The 22793-nt window shown below is 39.8% G+C and overlaps 1 protein-coding gene across 3 annotated transcripts in view; it reads right to left on the minus strand.

Annotated features, from left to right (window-relative positions):
• The window catches only part of akap6 (A kinase (PRKA) anchor protein 6), a 238062-nt gene that overhangs the window by 137124 nt on the left and 78145 nt on the right, over nucleotides 1–22793 (minus strand). For all 3 annotated transcript variants that reach the window (XM_042389345.1, XM_042389343.1, XM_042389344.1), the window contains one exon: nucleotides 15177–15299. In XM_042389345.1, the coding sequence (XP_042245279.1) occupies nucleotides 15177–15299 (123 nt within the window). The remainder of the gene's footprint in view (nucleotides 1–15176; nucleotides 15300–22793) is intronic.

A 22793-nucleotide genomic window follows, 5' to 3' on the forward strand; every position in this document is an offset into this window, starting at 1 on the left:
GACAGATGTATGAATGGATGATAAATAGATGGATGGATGGATGGATGGATGGATGGATGGAGGCACAGAGCCGCCTCGGGCAGTGTTGGAGAACACTCCAGTCAGATCTCTGAACACCATTACAGCCTTTTCTGATCTAATGTGAGTGTGTGTGTGTGTGTGTGTGTGTGTGTGTGTGTGTGTAAGCCTCAAGGTGCTCAAGCCTCAAGTCTTAACCACTTCTGACATCCTGCTGTGCTGCAATGGGAATTGCTTCACACACATATTCACACATACACACCCCCCGAAGCTGTCAAGACTACGCTGTGTGTGTGTGTGTGTGTGTGAGTGTCAGTGATGCTCATTTATTCATACTCACTTACACGTAGCAACAATTGTGCACATGTGGTGTTAAGCAACATAACATTAACCGAAAATACATGTAACTAACATCAACTTGAAGGAGATCAGGAAGAAAAAAACATGAGCGCTATTACGTCGAAGTCTTGAGAGACAAAAGGAAAAGTGAGGAAGGTCTTTTAATGTTATGTTTCTACCTAAACTTAACCCCCATAAACAAACATCATGGTGATTTTTTTATCTGACAAAAGAAGATATTACAAAATAGAGAGTATATGATTAAAAAAAAGAATGGATAAATAAATAAATCTGTATATTTCAGAGACTACTTTTATTTTCTAAGTTTTTTTTTAAAATAAAAGCATCCAGCAGTCACAGTACAGCCCTGGTTCAACTCTGAGACAGTCCTCCGTCTGCGGTGAGGGATAAACATCAGTCAACACATGACAAGGTCAGACCTCCACACCACCAATATTTATGGAGCAGGTTACACACAGTGGAGACGGATAGGACAAAGTGTTTTCACCCCTCAAACACACACACACACACACACACACACACACACACACACACACACACACACACACAGACAGAGAGTCGTGTTTCCATCACATCAGAGGACATTACATCGACTTACATTCATTTCCTGGAGACTTATCCTAACATGAACCATAACCACTACTTGCCTAACCCTACCCTAACCTTAACATAACCCTAAACTAACATTAACTTTCACCATAAAATTAATGATTTACATTAAGGGGACTTGCTACTTGTCCCCATAAGGGAGGCGAGTCCCCGCAACGTAAGGAATACCTGGCCCACACACACACACACACACATACACGCATATATACCTACCGAGGGTCTGCAGCCGGAGGGAAAAAACTGGAATAATTTTGTGACAAAAATTTGATCTACTGTCTTTCATTATCAGTTAATCTATCATGTGTCATGTATCATGTTTTTTTTTCTTTCATCAATTATTTGATTCATGTTCAAACTGTAAAAAACAGTAAAAACAGCCCATCGCAATGTCTCCATGGTCCACGGTGATGTCTTCAAATGTCTCGTTTTATCCGACCAACAGTTCAAAACCTAACAATATTCAATTTAATTAAAGAAAAATGAAAAAAAAAAAGTAGTAAATCTTCACATTTAATCAGTTGGAAAAATTAGTAATTAGTATTAATTTTCTGTCAATCCAATAGTCAAATAACAGACTACGTGTTTCAGCATTACACATTATGTTTAATTGTACAGAGCTCTACTGACACAGGAGGACTCTCTTAGGATGGTGACTTTAATAAAATGATCAAGTGATTCCTCAACAGCTTTACTAATTGATCTGGGAATCTTCCAAATCCACACGTCAAATGTACATTTTTTTAAATATCCAGATGTACGTGTTGGTGGGTCATGTGAGTTACAGCTGAGTTAAGAACGTATATACAGTAAGGTGAAAATGAAACTTTAACATCAAAACATTTTTTTTTAAAGTAACATCAAGAGTGTGCGATTGCTATCTTTTGCATTTTGCAAATATTTAACTCGGCTGCAAAAAATGTGATTACCTGAACATTTCTAAAGTAACCAAACGTGTCCTGACAGCAATTAAAGCCACTATGATTAAATTTTAAAATGTTTGACTTTGGTGCCCCTAGTGGTAGTTTCAGAAAAGACGCTGTGGCTTTAAGTATCTCTTTATCCATATTGTGTATTAATGAGATGATATTATCATTATCATCAATATTTATCAAGTTTGATTCTAATTAGATCCACCTTTTGTTTTCTCCTATTGAATTTATAAAAGCCCTGTACCAATACTGTGGCCAAAATTCCTTGATGTGATGCTTTCAGTGAAGCACAGCTGCGGCCAGTCTGGGTGAAATTAAAGTCAGCTATAAAGTCAACTGTAAGAATCTGAAAAAATCCTGCCATGCTGCATCAATATGTGTTGGTTTTTTAAGGATGACAAAACGTAGCAAAGCTCGGTGCCTGCAGCAGATTAAACAGCACCATAAGAGAGGACACAACAAAGTCAGCCTTTAATGGTAGGTGCCAATGGTTTAAAGCTGTTTCTTTATGTGACAATGACATAAGATGGTTTTTTCGTTGGGCTTTTAATGAGAAGATCAGAAAATACTTTTGGTTTAACAAAGTATATAGTTTGTTAAATTATATGAACAGTTTTACAAAGAGAAAGAAATAAAAAAAAAAGTTGCTTATATTGAGCTCAGCAGGGAATTTACCCCTCGACCCTGGGAGCGTCAGTGCCTTGCTCTACCCGCTGAGCGACACTGGTCTAGTTCTTCCTCTTAAATACAAACCTCACATCTTCCAACAGTCAGCTATAAAGGATGCGAGCAGATAGTGGTGACACTGTCCCTTACATATTCCATTTCACAGATAAAGACTAAAATATCACTTTGAAAAACCAAACCATCGGGCTATATCTCCTCACAACGCACCCAAAACACATTCATATATCAATATTATCCAAATAAAACATGACTGTCTGCATTCTGCAATCATTACCGCCCCTGCAAACGTCGTAAATTACTCCAAATCTCACGGCTGATTGAGTAATTTTACAGACTCGGCGGCCACTCTGCCCCACATAATTTCCAGATAAGCTGGTGAAATACCTCACAGCTAATAAACATAAAGTACATCTATCAGTGCTACAGAAAACACAGTGTGACTGTCTGCGTATCTGGGATAGGGCCGGCTGTAAGGAATGAATTAGGTTGTGCAGATTAACCAGGCTATCGGAGAGCGATCGTATTTCAGTGCCTTATTCCACAAGCGATTCAGCTCCATTTCCTGCGTTTAATATATGGAGAGCATAGAATCGATAAGAGTAGAACAGCCAGCCATCAATCACACGATGATAAGGCATGCAGAGCAGCTCTGCTTTTATGCACGTCAGACAGCGGGCGGTAATAAGAGGCTGTGTGTATGTATTTATGTGTGTGTGTGTGAGAGAGAGAGAGAGGGAAAGAGGGAGAATGAGAGGAAAAAATAGAGAAGAAAGCAGAGACAGTCAGTGTGTGTGTGTCAGAGAGAAAAGACAGAAAGCAGCCAGGAGAAAGACAGTGTGTGTGTTCACCTGCTTGTACTGGTGAACAGAGAAAAAAAACTACAGAAGGTTGTGATTACAAAAACGCCTAGAAGAGAGTTTCAATTTTTTCCAGTAAAAGACCCATTAGCTGTGACAAATTTCATGGGCAGCATCCCTCAAAGAGTTGCTTCCTATGAAAGTGTTTGTGAAAAGACTAAAGACTGAAGCTGCTTCTCCTCCCAAAAATGAGACAGATTAACCTTAAAGAGACCTGAGGTGCAATCTGGTGGTTGTCATCAACTCATAAATGTCAAAACATCACAGGAGGAAGCTGCCCTGAAACATCAGGCGAAGCATATATTCATGTGATAAATTAGAAGGAGGTAGTTTATGTGTTTCCCTTCAACAACACTAGCAGTGAACCAGATTAATAGTAAGTATAGTGACCACATGTTAACAGAACATCTATGTTTGGCTTTTTGTTAGTTTAGTCCATGTGATGTGACTCATGATCACCCGACAAGTCCTTCAAATTAAAGACAAAATACTTCTGGTTATCATTTGTCAGTTCCTGCCAAACAAATATCCGTTACATAATTTGGTTATGCAAAAAAACAACTTGGTTAAGACTGAGGAAAAATTATGGTTTGGGTTAAAATAACTTAATTAAGGCTACTGAACCTTTTGTCAACATGGTTCAAATAATTGTGGTCATGGTTAAAAGAAACCAAAGTTTCTCCTTACATGGACTCTCTGCGGCTCTTTAATAACATGACATTACTTCCACTGTTGCCCCTGACAGAGAAGAAGTCATAATTCCTGCGGCTGCTGGAGGTTTTTTGTCAGTTGTAAAGTAAACACGGGTCATTTTCAGGCTTTCGCTGAAACGACTGATGCTGTCTCACACATAGTGATTACAGTGTGTTCAGGTGATATTTGCCAACATTATTGGTTGAGAAATACTTCACAAGACTCAAAGCTCTGAGGAGGCAGAGGCACAGCTATGAGTATGCACCGACAGTAATGAAGTTTTTAAGGCAAAGCAGCATCAGACTGGCAGAGGAATACTTACTGCAGTGACCAGAGCTGCAACGATCAGTCCATTAATCAATGAGTCCATCGAAAGTAAATTAATCTGCAACTATTTTGGTAATCAAATAATCATTTGTTCAAGCAAAAACAGCAAACATTTAATAGTTTGATAGTAAGAATTCACTGCTTTCTAGGGGTCTTACTTTATTGTGAATTTAATATTTTTTACTGTTTTCTGATGTTTTATAGGCTAAAAAATAAATGGATTAATCTGGAAAATAATCTGCTGATTAGTCGATAATGGAGATAATCATTAGTTGCAGCGCTAGTAGCCACATGCTAGCTTTTGTTGACAGAACCACTATGCTACAAATACTGTAATTAAGCAATTAACTTCCTGGCAAATACAATACCGATTTTAGAAATTTTGGAACATTATAGCATCTCTTAAGAATTCATCACAGTCACGTCTCCCAACCTCAAATTAAACAAGTATCTGGTCATATTTCCGATAGATGCTTGAAACTTTTAATCACTATTTGCTCTCCTCTGGTCTTTTATTTAATAAAATGTCTGCAGATTTAACTGAACCCGACACCTCAGCTTCTTCCGACTGCACATTTTCTTTTAGTTTGGTAAGCAGTGGAGATGTTCACAAAGCTCTGCATAAGCATGTAAAAACACCGGTGTAGATAATCTTGACCCTTATCTTCATCTAAGTGCCTCCTTAATCTGTCACATATTTTTAACCAAACCTCTTTAACAGGCATGATTCCAGCTTTGTGGAAAAGTGCCTTAATAGTACCCTTATACAAAAGTGGTGACGTCTCCGATCTCAACAATTACCGTCATATATCTAAACTTCCCTTATTAGCAAAAATCTTAAAATCATTAGTCAATTTACAACTACGCGCCTTTATTGATTGCCTGGTCACAGCACAATAACAGCTGCAGTTAAATGAAATCATGCTTAACTGGTTCCACTCTTACCTTACAGACAGAACTCAGACTGTTGTTGCTGATAGTTCTTAGTTAAGCCTTCTTACCATCAGAAATGGAGTGCCACAGGGGTCTATCCTTGGTCCGTTGTTGTTTACATTATACATAAATAACATAATTCTTCCTACTCAATACTTCAATGTCCATTTTTTTGCGGATGATGCAATTTTATATGTCCCAGGACTGACTCGTCTTCAGTCTGCCTTTGATGCTTTCTAATTATCACTCCTTAATCACACAGACTAGTTTTAAATGCAGAAGAGTACATGGTGTTCTCCACCTCCACCAGTGACTCCAACTATCCTGCCATTAATATTTTAAATGGCATGCATGCTTGTCAGCAGAGAATCATTCAAGATTCATATTCAACAACTAACCCAAAAATTAATAATGAAAATAAGCCTCTTGTATTCCCCTTGGAGATTTTAAAGCTTTATTATCTGATGTTTTTTATGGTTCTTGAAACTGTTTTTATTAATTCCTTGTTTATTGTGTAGTTGTGTTGTTTCTGTCTGCTGATTGTGTTCGTGTCTTATGAATGTTTCTTGTTCTGTCTGAAAAGAGATCTTAATCTCAATGAGGCTGCCTGATTAAGTAAAGATTAAACACATAAAAAATTAGACATTAAAATCCTTTATCGGCCGGGTTCTAAAAAATATTTTAAAAGCAACCTCCAGGGGCTCATTTTAAAAACATCAAAATACTTGTTACTTTTAGAAAATACCCACTCATGAGACAAAAACACTGTAATCATAACACACACTTGAAGGACTTTAAATTTTTCAAACAGTTTTTTTCATATATAAAAGTGTATTTTGCCAGTTAAGGAAGCCGATGAGAGAGTCTAATCTACATAACTACATCACTGGTGTCCTTGCTTCAGTCCTGCTTTAAAAGTCAAACTGTTAAATAGTGAAGGTAGCAGGTGGATTTTAGGATTTCTCAGCTGCTGTGGCTGGTGGCCTAAAAGGTTATAACTCCCTGCTCTGATTAACATAGCTGCACAGTGGGCTGAAGAGACGAGGTGCTTCAAAGCCTGGGTGATCAGATTACCTGTTAGCATTAGCATATTAGCCCGGAGCACGGGGTAGGATGGCCTCAGAAGCCTACCTGATATCATTTAGCTTTTAGCATTAGCATATTAGCGAGGCGCTAAGAGGTGGGTGTGCAGCGCTGATACTCAGATGACATTGAGGTTTGACATTGAGATCCGTGCGCTGAGGCTGCACTGATCAGAGGCGTACACACACACACACACACACACACACACACACACACACACACACACATAAACACAGCAGACAGGCTCGGGTTGATGAGACATGATCTGATCAAAGAGTCTTTGTAATAATGATGATCAAATTGTCTCCATTCAGACAGAGCCTGAGAGAAACTATAGCGGTACGGCTGTATTCCCTGGGGTTTATGTGTGTGTGTGTGTGTATATGTATGTGTGTGTGTGTGTGTGTGTGTGTGTGTGTGTGTGTGTGTTTCTTTACCCAACCCTCCTCTCTCTGTTGCTTTCTCTCCCTTCTCTCTTTTTTTCCCTGCACACAGCTTTTATATTAAGTAATAAAGCACAAAGTAATTCTCTCTCTCTCTCCCTCCTTTCCCCCTCTTTCCTTTCCTCTTCTCCTCCCTTCTTGTGTTTCCTGTCTCTCTCTCTCTCTCTCTCTCTCACCCAGCTTCCCTCTCTTCCTGTCCTCCCTCAACTGACTTCATCTCTCATTTCCTCTCCCTCCCTCTCATCACCCTTTATCCCTTTCTCTTCTGTCCCGTCCTCATTCACATCACTCCTCCCCTCGGACTTTGTCTCTCTCCTCACCCCTTGAATCTCCTCCAACTCTCTTCCCTTTTTGTCCTCCTTATTCCTTCCATCTCTATCTTCATGTTTCTATTTCACCTCCTCTTTTTTTCCTCTCTGCCAACATCTTGGTTCGTCTCATCTCTGTTCTCACTTTCTTCTTCTTCCCTCATCTCTCTTTCATGCTTCTTCCTCCTTTTCATCATTTCCATCATCTTTCTTCTCTTTCTCTCCCCCCATACTCCCTTTCTCTTTTTCTTCCTTTCTTCCTCTGCATCCTCATCTCACTCTACATCCACAATAAGCCGGCTAAATTTGAAGTTGATCTTTTTCTCTCCGTTTTGGCTTTGCATCCACACAAACACGGCTCAGCGATAACACATCGCAAACCGGATGAATCTGAAAACAAGTGCGAACAAGGAAAAAAATGTTGATTTTGGAAAAAACATAGCATACATAAGCCTGGTCGGGGATTGTGTAGCAGTAAAGTTAAGAAAACAACTCTGTGATCGCTCATTTTAAATTCCAATACAGAACAGCTGATGTTTGTTGTCATTAAACTGAATATTTGTAAATTGCAAATAAAAACAAACTATATTATGATTTTGGCTGCATTAAAAGAATATATATATATATAGATCAGAGGTTGAGACTGCTGATTAGATCTCAGCTGTGACGGACAGTTTTGTCAGGCTAAAGAGGATGAAGAGGAAGATATTTAGTCTTCCTGTCGGTCACATATTTGTATTGATGGAGATGTTTATGAAACCTGAAACTCTGCTGTGAATTGCACACGTATAATCTGCACTTTCAGATTCACCAGGTGCTTTCAGACAGCGAGCGGTTGTTGCCCTAACCCTCCGTTGTTTTCAGTGTAAACACAACAGCAGCCGCGCCGCTCTCATGACAACCGACGACCCTGTTTCCTTTACGTTCATACAAAATTACGTTCATATACAACTAAACTGTTTTCCTAATTATGTTGCACTGACGAACGTAATCGCTGCCTGGATTATGTTACAGGTAAAGTTTTTTTGAAATGAATGAAGCTACATTCACTCTGAAGTCAGAAGACGTTTCGGCACTTTGGTTCAGGTTAGTGAAAGATTAAATGTCTTATATGTTAATTAACACGTTGTGCTGACTTTTTGCTGTATTAAAACCAAGACTATGATCTTTCTCTAAGCTGAACTAAGTGCTGCCAGAGTCTAAACACAGAAAAAAAGCACAAGGTATGTTGTCTCTGAACATTTCACTCCTCACACGTTCAGTATCAACATGTTTGCAACTTGCCAAATACGTTAATTAACAACTTTTTCTCATTATGTTGAAAGAAAACATCATTACGCTTCCTTGCAAAATGCTTTTGCTGTTGCAGTTTAGTCGTATATGAAAGTCGTTTCTAGGAGACAGGGTTGCTCGTTGGAGTTCATGATGGTTCAACTTTTTCCAACTTGCCGCCCGTCACCATGGCAACCACCAGCAGAGAATAGGCAGATCAAGAAGAAACTGTATTTGAGCGACATGAGCTTTAAAAGTTGAAACAATAAACAACATATATGATGCTAGTTAGCGTCCTCTATTGTAAGTCACAACACGCTCTACTGTATGTAGCGGCGTGATGAGATTGTACTGGCGGACGGCAGCAGACTGCGGTTTAGCCTGCGGGCTGGTAGGATGGGAGGTAGCCATCGATTCAAAACACAGAACGTCGATGTTGCCATGCGGAGGCGGCGACGGCAACCGCTCGCTATCTGAAAGCACCATAAATGTGTGTTCAGACGGTCGAATTGAAAATATGTCAACAAGCAAAAAAATTTGTTTTATGAATCCGCTTCATAGACGTACAGAGACAGGAGTAAAAAGGAAAGAGAGTCTGGTGGGAAATAAGAGAAACAAGTAGAGTTTGACAGTCAGCATGTCTGTCGCTACCTATCTTACAGCTAACAGCCGTACGGTCAGTACATCGACTGTTTGGGGCGAATAAACACAAACAGTCCAGCAGTAAAAAAATAAAAAAAACTCCTGCAAAGGAGAAAATTTACTTCACTTTCTGTCTGAAGACACCTTTAGACCTCTCTGCCTGCCTCTCACACCTCTTTATCTCTGCTCCTCTCTCTCTCTCTCTCTCTCTCTCTCTCTCTCTCTCTCTCTCCTCCTCATGTTGCCACCAGTAGTGTGTTGCTGCTGGTAATGGGATTCAAAGGCCTGGATCGCTCATCAGACCCAATCAATAGGCCTTTCATTGGCCGCCATCTCTCAGCGCGTTACAAAGAGCAGCCTGTGTGTGTGTGTGTGTGTGTGTGTGTGTGTGTGTGTGTGTGTGTGTGTGTGTGTGTTGGCGTCCTCTCGCCTCACTGATCTCCCCGGGGTTCCGGAAAGACCTGTGCTTATTCGCTCCACGCGCTCTAAAACACACATATATATATACACGCACACATAAACACACATAAACACACACACACACACACACACACACACACACATGCACGCACGCCAGCTGGACCAAATATTCAATTGGGAGAGCAGCTCCACTCTCCACCCACTGCTGCCCCGGAGCTGTGTGTGTGTGTTTGTGTGTCAGAGAAAGCAATATACAGAAAGAGAGTAAGAAAGTGTGTGTGTGTGACGGAGAGAAATAGAAAAACAAAGAGAGAGACACAAAAGGAAAAGAGAAGAAAAAGAGATGAGAGAAAGACTGAAACAACCTTCAACTATTTAGCATAACTAAAGGCTGATTAATGGATAATGATTCTATGTTTTCTTATTACCGATGAACTCATCCACTAACAAGTAAAGCCTGATATATCTTATTCCTCTGCTGTTGTCCAAAAACTATTAAAAACACATCAATGAGCCATGAACACACACACACACACACACACACACATACCGCCCTGCTGCCACAAACACTCACTAAAGCACCAAATCTGGATTCATCCGACTCAACAAATGCAATGAAACTTGCTGTTTTTAAAGTCTTCAGTAGGAACCGATGTGTTTGAGGCAGAGAGCCACAGACAGAGAAGGGAAGTCAGATTCCTCGTCTCCACCTGGTACAAACATGCGATCTCTTATCTGGATAATGACATCTGAATCTGGAATCCGTATAAAACGCTCCTCTCGCTATCTTGATTCCACCCACACTCTGATATCAATATGTGAATTAAGTGAGCGGACTTGTCAACAAACAAGCGTCTAAGGTCGAGGGAATGCGATGTGAGATACTGAGGTGCTGCTACGACATGCGAACGAGGGTCTTATGACAGAAGCAACTGTTTCCTGTATCCGGTATTTACACTGTAACACGTTGATTAGAGACAGTGGAGAAGCATGTTAGCTTGGCTACTCCTCCTTTTCTTTTCTTTGCAGAGGAAGGGTTTGTCTGTAGCTTTTTGATGCGTAGCTTAAAGGAGACATATCCTGCACATTTACAGCTCTATATTTATTTTCTGGGGCTGAACTGGAATAGCTTTGCATGATTTCCAGTTAAAAACTCCTTATTTATCTTCTACTGGTCCTTTATGGAGCTCCTCAGTTCAGCCTCTGTCTCAAACAGGCTGTTTTAGCTCCTGTCTCTTTAAGGCCTCCCACTCTGTTCTGATTCACTTCTTTTTCCTGTTGTTTACTTGAAATATGAGAGTGGACAACACATGGAAAACTTTAGCAACAACCTTAGCATCAAATGCTACAGAACAGACAGCTGTTTACGGACATGTGCAACAAGCCGTCAGCTCGTCTGAAAGGTCGAAGCCCTGACTTTTGACTCGCAGGAAGCATTTTTACATACGTTCAACTCAAGTTTTAGAACTTTAACCATGTTTAGCATAGATATGCAACATCACAACAGTATATAAATAAGATAAAATCACAAAAAAGCATAATATATATATACCCCCCTTTAAGATGCACAAAGAGACGGAGTTAGTTGACCTTTCAGCTCGGCAGATATTTTTCATGATACTGTGATCAAACTTTCACCTGACTGAGATCTGATCACAGTGTGAGTCAGACCACATCCAGATCCGCTCCGACTGATCTGATCTGTGTTCATTTACACCTGATTCAACATGTGTGTCTTTCTATATACAGACAAGATATCCAGATACAGATTGCATGTTAATACCAGGCAGAAAGGACTGAGAGACAGACTGGCAGATGTTTTATAATATAGAATAATACCAACCTTATTTATCATGTAATATGTGTATGGATATGTTAAGCTTTGGTTAAGGTTAGAGAAAGATTGTGGTCATGGTCAAATTTAAGAGTGTCACACTCCCTGGATTGAATGAAATCCAGTCAGCATTTCATTTTCTTCCAAAACAGGTTCACCAAAGCAAATTAATAGGATATAAACATTTTTTTTTTCTGTTTGCAAAGAGGAAAACACAAACAAATAAAAACACACACAAACACAGGAGAAAAGAGAAAAACAGAGATAGATATAGAGACAGACAAAGAGCGAGAGAACCTGCAATAATCAACAAAACACATAATTATACACGCAAACACACACTAATAACTACAAAGTGCAAGTGTGACTATCGACACAGACACACACACACACACACACACACACACAGTTAGAGTCAGTTAGCTAACACGCTATCAACAGTGTAGCAGTTCAAAGTCCTATTAGCGATGCTTTTTCATCCTCTTTTTGCTTTATTTAACGAGACGCGCCAATTAAGAGCCGGGGATTCTAATTGAAGCTAACCGCCGCTAACGTTAGCGCTGCTGGCACCCACAACAAAGTCGACACGTGTAAACAAACCAACAAACAAACACACAGCAAAAATAAATATCTAGATAAGACAACTCGGTGTGTGTGTGTGTTTGTGTGTGTGTGTGTGTGTGTGTGTGTGTGTGTGTGTGTGTGTGTGGGGATACGTGCGCATGATGCTGTTCTGCAGGGACGGATATTGAGATGCTGATTTGGAAATCTGTCTAGGAACATGCAAATGTATGCAAATAACACCTCTGTGTGTGTGTGTGTGTGTGTGTGTGTGTGTGTGGCTAAAACACATGCCTACTATTGTGCATGCACGTGTGTGTGTGTTTGTTCGCTTACATGCAAATACAGTCTGTTTGTTTGTGTGTGTGTGCGTGCGTGTGTGCATATTTTTACATTGATATGCAACGTGTGTGTGTGTGTGTGTGTGTGTGTGTGTTCATGTCTCGTTTCCTTGTACTCTTGAACGCATCTGCGATGAGTGCTGCTGTGTGTGTGTGTGTGTGTGTGTGTTTGTGAAGCCCATATGTTTGCCATAAAGAGTGTGAGTAATTGTCAAAATGCTTCTCATCTGTGTGTGTGTGTGTGTGTGTGTGTGTGTGTGTGTGTGTCTGTATACAGTACAATGATGCAGCACTCACTGATCTATAGGCGCTCGGTTGTTTTAGAACATGTGTGTGTAAATTAGAGGAAGAGACGGAGAGATATTTGATTGTTTTTTGTACAAAAGAAGAAGAAGAGGGAAAAAAAACAGGAAATAGAAAGAGAGCGAGAAAAGATCAGACGGTGAGAAAAACATGCAGATGAAAACAAACTGGAACAAAAAGAGAGAAAAGAGGATAAAAGCAGATTGTTATCCTGCTCTAACATGATCCCTCTGTGTTCACACGACCTTTTTTAACTCTGACGTCTGACTTACAAGTAAGATTTGAATGTTATTCTACAGTTAAACATCGTGTCTGTTAAAGAGCTGAACTGACAGGTCAGTAGTTTCACAGGAATCCTGTATTTATTAACTATTTCCATTTTCAAAAAAACCCCAAATTTTATACTTTATAGTTGCAGATTTTATATGATATTTACAGTCATTTTAAAGTTTTATTACATACTAATTTGCACCAGTCTGACATACATACAGGAAAGGAAATTATGTATTTCAAATACAAGGAGCCTCCTCACCATGTAATACTACTACTGAGCATAAAAGTTTATCTTTTGCCAGTTAGCATACAATAATGAGATAATAAAAGATAGGATATGAATTAAACCAAGCTTTCAATGTCACAAACAGCAAGTAAGAAACTTTTATTTTCAAATTTCTCCAATTATGTTTTGTTTCCTGAGACATCTCTGGAGCCGTTGCATGACATGTGTCCCTTATTTCTTCCCATGAAGAGATCCTTCGTTCTCTTATTAGTTGCATTATTTTTTTTTTTTTTTTGTCTTGCGTACTTGCTACTGAAAACCAGATTTAAATCAAAGTCAAAGAGTCAAAAGCATCACCCTAAAATAATCAAGTGATTCTAAAGTGAACGCTGGTATTTTAAAAGTGAACTTTATTCTGGCTTTTACAGTCATGAACATACTGGTATTCTTAGGATATGATTCATTTGTATTTGTATGAAATGTTGACATATTTAGCGGCATGTTAGCTACTTGCTACAACAGAACAAAAACTCTTCTGTTATAACCAACAGCGAAGCTCTTTCAGTTACATCCAGGTAACTACTATTTCTCAATAAAACACTTTATAAACTCAGTGGCTTGTTTAGAGGTGAAGTTGATCTTGTTCTGCTACTTAAAGACTCTCTGTGGTCAAATCTCCACATGTGTCCTCCGAGGCTCAGGGCTGTCTCGCTGTACTATCAGAAAGTGCTTCAGGACTAACTCCTGGACTTTTGAAAACCCTTTGTGCACGCCAGTCCACAATCCTGCAGACTGATGCTGCAGGGAATTACCCACAATTCATAGTTAAATTAAGGTGGGGATAATAAGGTAAAGCCTGGAAGCGTCTGAGAAGGAAAACAACACAGATGGAGCTGCAGTTACAGCCTCTTACTGGCAGGAACTGTTGCTTAGGACCAAACTGACATTCAGTAATTACAGCTCATGATCCATTATTTTTACAGTTGGGGGTCAACGTGCTTACTGTCTTACTGGGATAAATGGAGGGTTGATATCAGTGTGGTGTTTGTGATCAGCTGACAGACGCTCTGGACGTCTTCTTCACGTGTTATGTGTCCATACTGGTATGTTAACATGAACCCCAGCTACACCTACATTCAGCAGTCACATGACGCTGGTTTAATTCAGAGTCGGAGGTTGTGTGAACCGTGCAGCCGAGCTCTGTGTGCAGTCAGCGCGGCTACGCTAACGCTAGCTGTTTGGACGGTCAGTAAATCCTTCCATCCCCATCACTGGCCTCCATCTCTTACATCGAAAGATTATCTCTCACCGCTCATATGGACACCTGACTGATGTTTTAAGACACATTGGAAAAACTGTGAACTCGTCCTTTAAAGGCAACAGAACTGACAGCTGAGTAACGTAACATTTTAGTAGTAATGTGCAATCGATTACAATTTTCAAGTAACTTGCCCGACACTGAGAATGACGTCATAGTTTGGATATTTAGAGGTTCAGATTTGTATGAATATGAGTGAAATCACTGTTGTGTTTCCTGCGCTGGCGTCTTGTTCAGTTCAGCTGTCAGTCGAGCAGCAGTCGTGTTGCTTTTAGCAGATGATCTGCAGAACTTAGACTTCAATAATCACAGTTATTGAAGAGCAATTGTTGTTTTAAATGGAGCAGCAGCGGTAGAAGCAGCACTTTAAATGATTCAGTTAACACAGGTGAGCGTGTGTGTGTGTGTGTGTGTGTGTGTGTGTGTGTGTGTGTGTGTGTGTGGGGCACGTGGGTACATCCATATGCATGTATGCAAATAAGTGTTCATACAACCGTGTGTGTGTGTAACATGCATATAGATATGTATGTGTGCATAGCGCTCATGTACATTTATATTTAAAAGTATTTGACAGTGTGAGTTTGTTTATGTGCTGGTTTTTTTTAGACCTTGAGAACATTTTGTCCACTTCTTTAAAGGGCTGTTTAACTATTAAGTATCGCTTTTATGGTTCAAGTTGGATACAAATATAAAAAAGGACAAAAAGTGTGTGTGTGTGTGTGTGTGTGTGTGCTCTCACCAGGTGTGTGTCCAGGTATACCCTCAGGCTGTCCAGCTCCTGTCTGGGCTGCGTCCAGTTCTCCGTGCTGTCCAGCGCCTCCTGCAGCCACGAGATGAACCCGTCCAACTGCTGCACGAAACACTGGGGGGGGGGGGGGGGGGGGACGAGAGAGAGTCAGATGATTTAAATAATAACATGAATAAACACTGCTGTCCAGAGCCATGGAGTCACATCAAAACAACACCGCTGCTGCACACTCAAAAACACACCGCGGAGTACGAAGGGATGAGAGAAAGAGGGAGATGTAACAAGTAGGAGGATGAAAAGAACAAAAAAACAGCAAAAAACAGGGACGTCTCCACTGAAAATGAAAGAAACATATCTGTAAAAAAAAAAAAAAGTAAGAGAGGAAGAAACCAACAGGCGATGGCATGCAACAGGGAGAAAGAGAAATTAAAAGACAAAGCAACAGATTGGAAGGAGGAGAGGATGAAACAGAGGAGAGGGAGAGAGGGAGAGAGGGAGAGAGGGAGAGAGGGAGAGAGAGGGAGAGAGGAGGGGGGGACGGCGTTTCAGAGATGATTCCAGATGAATTAATTCAAGGACAGAAAGAGAACAAAAACAAGACCCGCAGGACGTAACAGGTAAACACACATTAGGATAAATACAAAAGAGAGAGAGAGAGAGAGACAGAGAGAGAGAGATGGAGTCAGAGATACAGGGAGGAAAACGACTGAAAGATGGTGAAAAGTGAAAATAAAAAGAAGAGAGAGAGAGAGCAGAGGTCAGGGATGGAAAGTGTTTAAAAGAGATTCAATTTAAGAAAAGAAAGAGAAATAAAAAAGACAAAAGAGGAGAGGAAAAGATGGCAAAAGACGGAGTGATGAGAAGATCGATGCAAATACAATACTGATGAGATCAGATGAGAAAAAGGGAGATAAAAAAAAGGAAAGAGATAGAGAGCAAAAAGAGGATGAAAACCACCAAATTAAAAGCAAAGAAAAATGAAGCTGAGAGAAACAAGAAGAACGGGAGGAAGAGCGAATGATAAAGACAATAAAAGAGACAGTGAGTTGACGCTAGAATGATGGAGGAGGAGGAGAGAGAGATAGAGCGGTATAAATGAGACTGGAGAGTTGAACATGTATGTCTCCATCACTGGCAGGTTGCCCTTCATGAAAGCACACAGACGGAGAGAGAAGAAGAAGAAGAAGAAGAAGAAGAAGAGAAGAAGAGAGCGCTCGTCGCTCGGTGGAGAGCTACTGCCATCTACTGGCTGAGAGGGGGATTTATGAAAGGTTGGAGAGCAGAACATGAAAATATCTCCACCTGAAATTTATTAATCTGGTTTATAAAAGGCTCATAAAAAATCTTCAATCATATTTAGAGAATGACTTTTTGTTCTTTTAGGTGTAAAATGTTGGAATTATCAGAAGAAGAGCAGCCGAGTCCAAAGAGAAAAGAGTATCTGATCCGGTATTGATTTCTCCCGTTAAATCCACTTCACTCCTGAAGAGGAGCAGAGGAGATGGCTTAAAGGAGTTCAGTCATGAAGGAGAGACGGAGGTGAAGAAGAAGACCAAAGAGACAAAAATCAAGAGTTTAAACCTTGAGATGGAGGTGAAAGGAGGTTGAAACACACAGTCAAGAGGAGACGACATGAAAGAGAGAAAAGTGTTTAAACCTCTTTTTTTAAAAGACAAAAGAAAAAGGAGGAAGATTAAAGGAGCGTTTGTGTCTGTACACGGACAGTCTGTTCAATTCCTCCAGGAACAAACTGAGACTAACCAAACTGATGTTTCCTGCAAAGCAAAAAAATGTCGTTTAAAACTTGTAAAGTGACGAAAACACCTGCTGCAACATCAGCTGCTTCAGGTCACGCTGCTGAATAGAAAACAAGGTGAAACACCTCCGTTAAACATGAAAAAAGCACCGACGGGCTTCGAAAAACTGCAACATAATTCATCAGTGTGTCTTCTGTTGATTCAAATATTCTAAATACTGATGTTCTCTTAACTTCAAGCAGGAAAACTCATCCCTGAATTAAAGCTGTGGTCAAAATATCCAACCCAGCTCATCATTTTACCAAATAAAACCATCGATCGGCTGCAAGAATTTGAACCAAAACTAGGAAAAGGGAACATACTACACCAGTATCAGCGCCCGCAACCATCGCACCGGCTACCTGTAACGCTGAGGATCGATTTTAAAATTCTTTTACTTGTTTTTAAAGCCCAAAAAGGTCTCGAGCACCTTCGTACTTCTCAGATTGTTTGTCAGAATACGTTCCGAACCGTTCGCTGAGGTCGCTTAACGCTGGCTTGTTAAATGTGCAAACAAACAGTGAGGCAGCTTTCTGCAGCTACGCACCAAAGATCTGGAACAAACTCCCTCCACATATCAGACAAACATCTTCTGTTGATATTTTCAAGAAGCAGCTCAAAACTTATTTTTATGGTTTTGCTTTTAATGAACTCAACCTTTTATTTGCCTTTTACTGTTATCAGCTTATTTACTATCTGTTTTATCTTTTTTATCTCATGATTTTACCTCCTTTTATCCTCTCACCTCTTTTTATCACTGTAGTTTTTTTATTGTTTATTGTATTTATCTTTCTCCTTTCTTTTAATATTTTAAAATATCTTTTTTTTTGCCTGCCTGTTTGTTTTTACCTCTTTCTGTGAAGCATTTTATGTTATGAAAGGTGCTACACCAACACAATACTGAGTTAATGTTCCCCAAAAAACTACTCAAGACAAGCATTTTTAGTATTTTTTATTCTACGTTGGGTTATTAAATCAAACTAAAGCTTCTTATAATCTGCTCTCCTCTTCTTGAACTTACATGTCACGCTCTGTTATCGATCGTTAATAACTTGTCTTTTGAACGTCATCCGCACATCGTTTTATACGAGAAACTAAACATTTGTGACGGTTTTTAGCTGCAGCTTGTTTTGTGTGTAACACCGGCTCATAATAACAGATTGCTGCTGTTTTATTTTGAAGTGTGTTTTCACAAACGCTGTAACTTGAGAAAAGCTTTATCATCCATCTCAGGAAAGATAATGATAATATGACATTCAAAGTCTGGTTTACAGCAGCTCCACACTAAACCTGTATCCTAAAAATTACATTTATATATTATAATCCTGATTTAAAACAGTGTTTCAGTTCATTTAGCTGGAAATCTTTTCAGGAAGTAACACTGAGTATCGACAGCTGAAGAGCAGAACCTCCCATCTGAAAAATGCACTTTTTTGAGAAAACTAAGAAAAATTTGTTTTCTTGCAGAATGTTATTTGTTAAAGATACCCAACACATGAGACACTGTTTTTAGACTATATTACTATATTATGTGTTATAGATATTAATGCCTCGTAAAGTGCAGATAGGAGCTTTTGCGCTTGGTGCAAGTTGGAAGAGGTTCTACAAAACGAAGTTTGTTTTCAGGTAAAAAGACGTAGTAAATGTAATAGTTACTACAATGTAGTAAACTGGGGGTCAGAATTCCTTAAATTCAGTGTATTTGCTTCCTTGTTCAGTGATTCGTGCTGTAGCTTCTCTACACATCCAGAGACTCTGCGTTGTGTTTTTGTTTTGTTGTGTGACTTTTCTGTCACATCGAAGGGCGGGATTATCTTGATTATCTTGATTATCTTGCAGACAGACTGAATATGAGTAAAACCTTCCTTGTTCACATCATCATAAGTGAAATCCACCAATCAGAACATTCTGCAGACAGGAGGTTTTATGTTTTGGCCGTCGAGATGCAAAAATAATTCAACTTTTTTTTTTCATTATTTTTTATTTTTGTGCAGCTGATACATATTTTTTACACGTAGAGGTTGTTGCGGGTTTTATGTGCTGCAGAAATTCATAAATCATCATTCAGTAACATTTACTGAAATTATATGTTTTAGGTAACATAGAACCATAATATGATACGAATGTAAATGTTTGTTTATACCATAAACAACTGAAGAAAACACTCTCTGCTCTCTGAAAGCTTCATTAAGGATTAATCACCATTTATTAATGACTGATGTGATATTTATGAATGACTTATTTAAGACTAATTTAAAGGGATACTGTAAGATACGTAAGATTTAATTAAATGTATTTATTTTTCTTTTACTGTCTTCTTTACTCTTTGGGTCGACAGCACACATTTAGGCCCATTTCACTGATGGAAGTTAATCTTGATGATATGAGTGTTTTAAAGAGAGTTTATATTAATATCATGTCATTAGTCAGTTGTATGAACACCTCGACGGACGGTGGGCTGATCTGTGGCGTTAAAATTTTTACATCTCTTGTATACATCAGTTGGAGCGGCGCTGCAGGCAGAGATTCTTCCACAGAGAGACGACGAACACAAGCACACAAAGGTCAACGCGGAGCTGCAACCTGAATTTTATGTAGTCTGGATACGATCCAGCTACAAAGAGCGAGCGAACGAGCAGCACAAACAGAGAGAGAGAGAGAGAGAGAGAGAGGAAAGTGATTTACATAAAACTGAGGACATACAGCAACGTGATGCTCTAAAAATTCATTCTTTCCAGTCAGACCTCAAACATCCCGTCTGAATAACAAGTGTAACTGTGACTGCAGATCATCAAGAAGACAATTCTAATATTTTATACATCGCGTGTTGTTTTCATATCTTTCACTGAGAGCTATCTAGAAAACTAATAGCAGAGTGAAGGAGGCTGAAGCGAGAAGGTAAATCTGATGGAAATTACTTGAGCTGCCACATGTGTGCATCCACGCTTACACCTCGCCTACAAATCGCTGTATCGAATCTGTGTGTGTGTGTGTGTGTGTGTGTGTGTGTATTCATATGGGAATAGGTGTGTCTGCTCGCCTGTAATAATAAAAATGTGTGTGTTTGTGCACACCATATATGCTTACATGGTGTCTGTGTGTGTGTGTGTAGGTTGATAAAGTGTGTGTGTGTGTGTGTGTGTGTGTGTGTGGGTGATGCAAACCTTGACCGATTGAGCGGCCGTATGTTAATTTCAACCGTGAGCGTTAAAAAAAAAAAAAAAAAACATCGATACGATTCCGTCCATCTCTCCGCCGCTCGTTATGGAGGAGAGATGGAAATCAAAAGTATTGATGAGAGGAGTGGAGGTGAGGAAGAAAAAAGAAGAGGAGGAAGAGAGGGGTAGTATGGGGAGGGACAGGATGAGAGGTGAGGAAAGGAAAAGAGAGAAAAGGAAAAGGCTGAAAGGTTTAAAGGAAAGGAAAGAAGAGGAGAAGAAAGGAAACTGAAAGGAAAGGAAATGAGCAGGTAGGGAAGAAGGGATGAGAGGTAAGGAAAGGAGGAAAAGAAAAGGCAAGTTAAGGAAACGAAAGGAAAGAAGAGGAAAGGAAAGGACAGGAAAGGAAAGGAAAGGAAAGAAGAGGAGAGAAAAGGAAACTGAAAGGAAAGGAAATGAGCAGGTAGGGAAGAAGGGATGAGAGGTAAGGAAAGGAGGAAAAGAAAAGGCAAGTTAAGGAAACGAAAGGAAAGAAGAGGAAAGGAAAGGACAGGAAAGGAAATTGAAAGGAAAGGAGATGACACGAGAGGAGAAGAGAGGAGAGGAGAGGAAAGGAAAGAAGAGGAGAGGAAAGGAAAGAAGAGGAGAGGAAAGGAAAGGAAAGGAAAGGACAGAAGAGGAGAGGAAAGGAAAGACAAGTGAATAAGAGGAAAAGAAAGGAAACGGAACAAAAGAAAACAAAAGAAAATGAGGAAAGTAAAGAATTGAACAACAAAGGAAAAATGTTTAGAGGAAAGGAAAGAAGAAAAAGGAAAGGAAAGATATTAGAGGTAAAGGAAAGATTAGTGGAAAAAACAAAAGAAAAGAGGTTAAAGAAGAAGGGAAGGAAAGGAAAGAAAGAGGAAAGAAGGGGACAGAAGAAGGTGAGACAGATGAAAAACAGATTAATAAGAAGAAACATGATGAAGGAGAGAGGAGAGGTTAAACATGAGAAGAGGTGAACGAGAGAAGAAGAAGAAGAAGAAGAAGAAGGGGCGAGGAGAAGGACAGAGGAGGAAGAGGATGTAGGCGTGAGGAGCAGCAGCAGCAGAGGGAGGCAGCGTTGCTTTGGATATTGACCAGCATGCACTGGGCTGCTTACGGCTGCTTTGATGTCTCTAAACCAGTAAGGCTCCTGAGGGGCAGAGAGGCCTGCTGGGAGCTGAAACGCCTGATCTGATCCTCTGCCGCCTGGATAACTGCTCTGATATCTGCTTCATCTCTTCCTCCTGTGGTTCGGCTCTTCACCACTGGATAATTACTGCTCAGCTGACGGGGCTTTCTGAAGGACGGCGCTGATAGATTCGGACTGAAGCTCCCAACAGACGATGTTTGGCTTCGATGATTAATATGTTACAGGCAATAGGTGTGATTTTTTTTTTTTTTTTTTTAATGCGTCCAGAGCAGCAAGACGACCACGACAGAGGGATATAAAAGAAATTTAGAGTAGCTACTGTTGCTAGAATTTTTAGAATCTCACAACAGGATTTAAAATAAGATCCAGCCAGCATGAACAAATAAAAACATGTAAAATTTATTGAGAGAAGGTGAAATTATCTTTACTTCAATGGCTCACATGGTAAATTCAGAATAATAATCCAGCTCTGTATTTATATTCTGGGGCTCTACTGGAATATCTTTGCATGATTTCCAGTTAAAAACTCCTTATTTATCTTCTACTGGTCCTTTATGCAGCCCCTCAGTTCAGCCTCTGTCTGAAACAGGCCGTTTTAGCTCCTGTCTCTTTAAGGCCCCGCCTCCTAATGAGCCCACTCTGTTCTGATTGGTCAGTTTCAGGAAGCTTCCTCCGGCTCCGGAGGCTACGTAAACAAACTATAGTAGCAGGATTTCACTTCTTTTTCTCATTTTTTACTCCAAATGGAAACTTTTCAAATCCATCCGTACATGTTTGAGCCCAACAGGAAATATGCGAGTAGACAACGTGAACAACACGTGGAACAAAGGAGACTGGTTTGTGTGAACAATCTGATGTCATCACGAAGAGGAAGTAGAGGTAACTTTGCAGGTTGAAGCCCTGACTTTTCACTTGCAGGGAGCGTTTCTACATACGTTCACCTTATGTTTTGGAGTTTTGACCATGTTTAGCATAGATATCCAACATTATAACGGTATAAAAACAGCTGAAAAGCACAAAACGTGTGATATGTCTCCTTTAACAGAAATCTCAGTTTGCAGTTGTTGCTGTTAAGCTCAAAGAACCTCGACATTTCCTGCTGATACTTCACATGAAATCTACGTGAAATCGTTTTTCTTCAGTCACGTCTAAACCAGTCAGAATTGTATTGTTTTGCTACTGGAGCCACTGGGAGACTTAATGTGTAACATCTGACGTTTACCTAGAACCGCACTTAGTCTCAATCATCCACTTCTTTAATCGAGGGTGAGTAGTAGTCGAAACCACATTTACTTCAGGAGAAGTTGAAATGTTAAGTTTTATTGGTGGCAGCTGAACAGTGATCCAAACACAGCAGAGAGTAAGCAAGTGTGAATAATTAGTGAATTAAGAATATGTGTCAACAAGAAATAGAGTTATGAATCTCTACAGGTATATATTGATGACATTACACTATAACAATCAATACATGGAGGAAGTT

This window comes from Thunnus maccoyii, chromosome 16, assembly GCF_910596095.1.
Source record: "Thunnus maccoyii chromosome 16, fThuMac1.1, whole genome shotgun sequence".
Taxonomy (NCBI): domain Eukaryota; kingdom Metazoa; phylum Chordata; class Actinopteri; order Scombriformes; family Scombridae; genus Thunnus; species Thunnus maccoyii.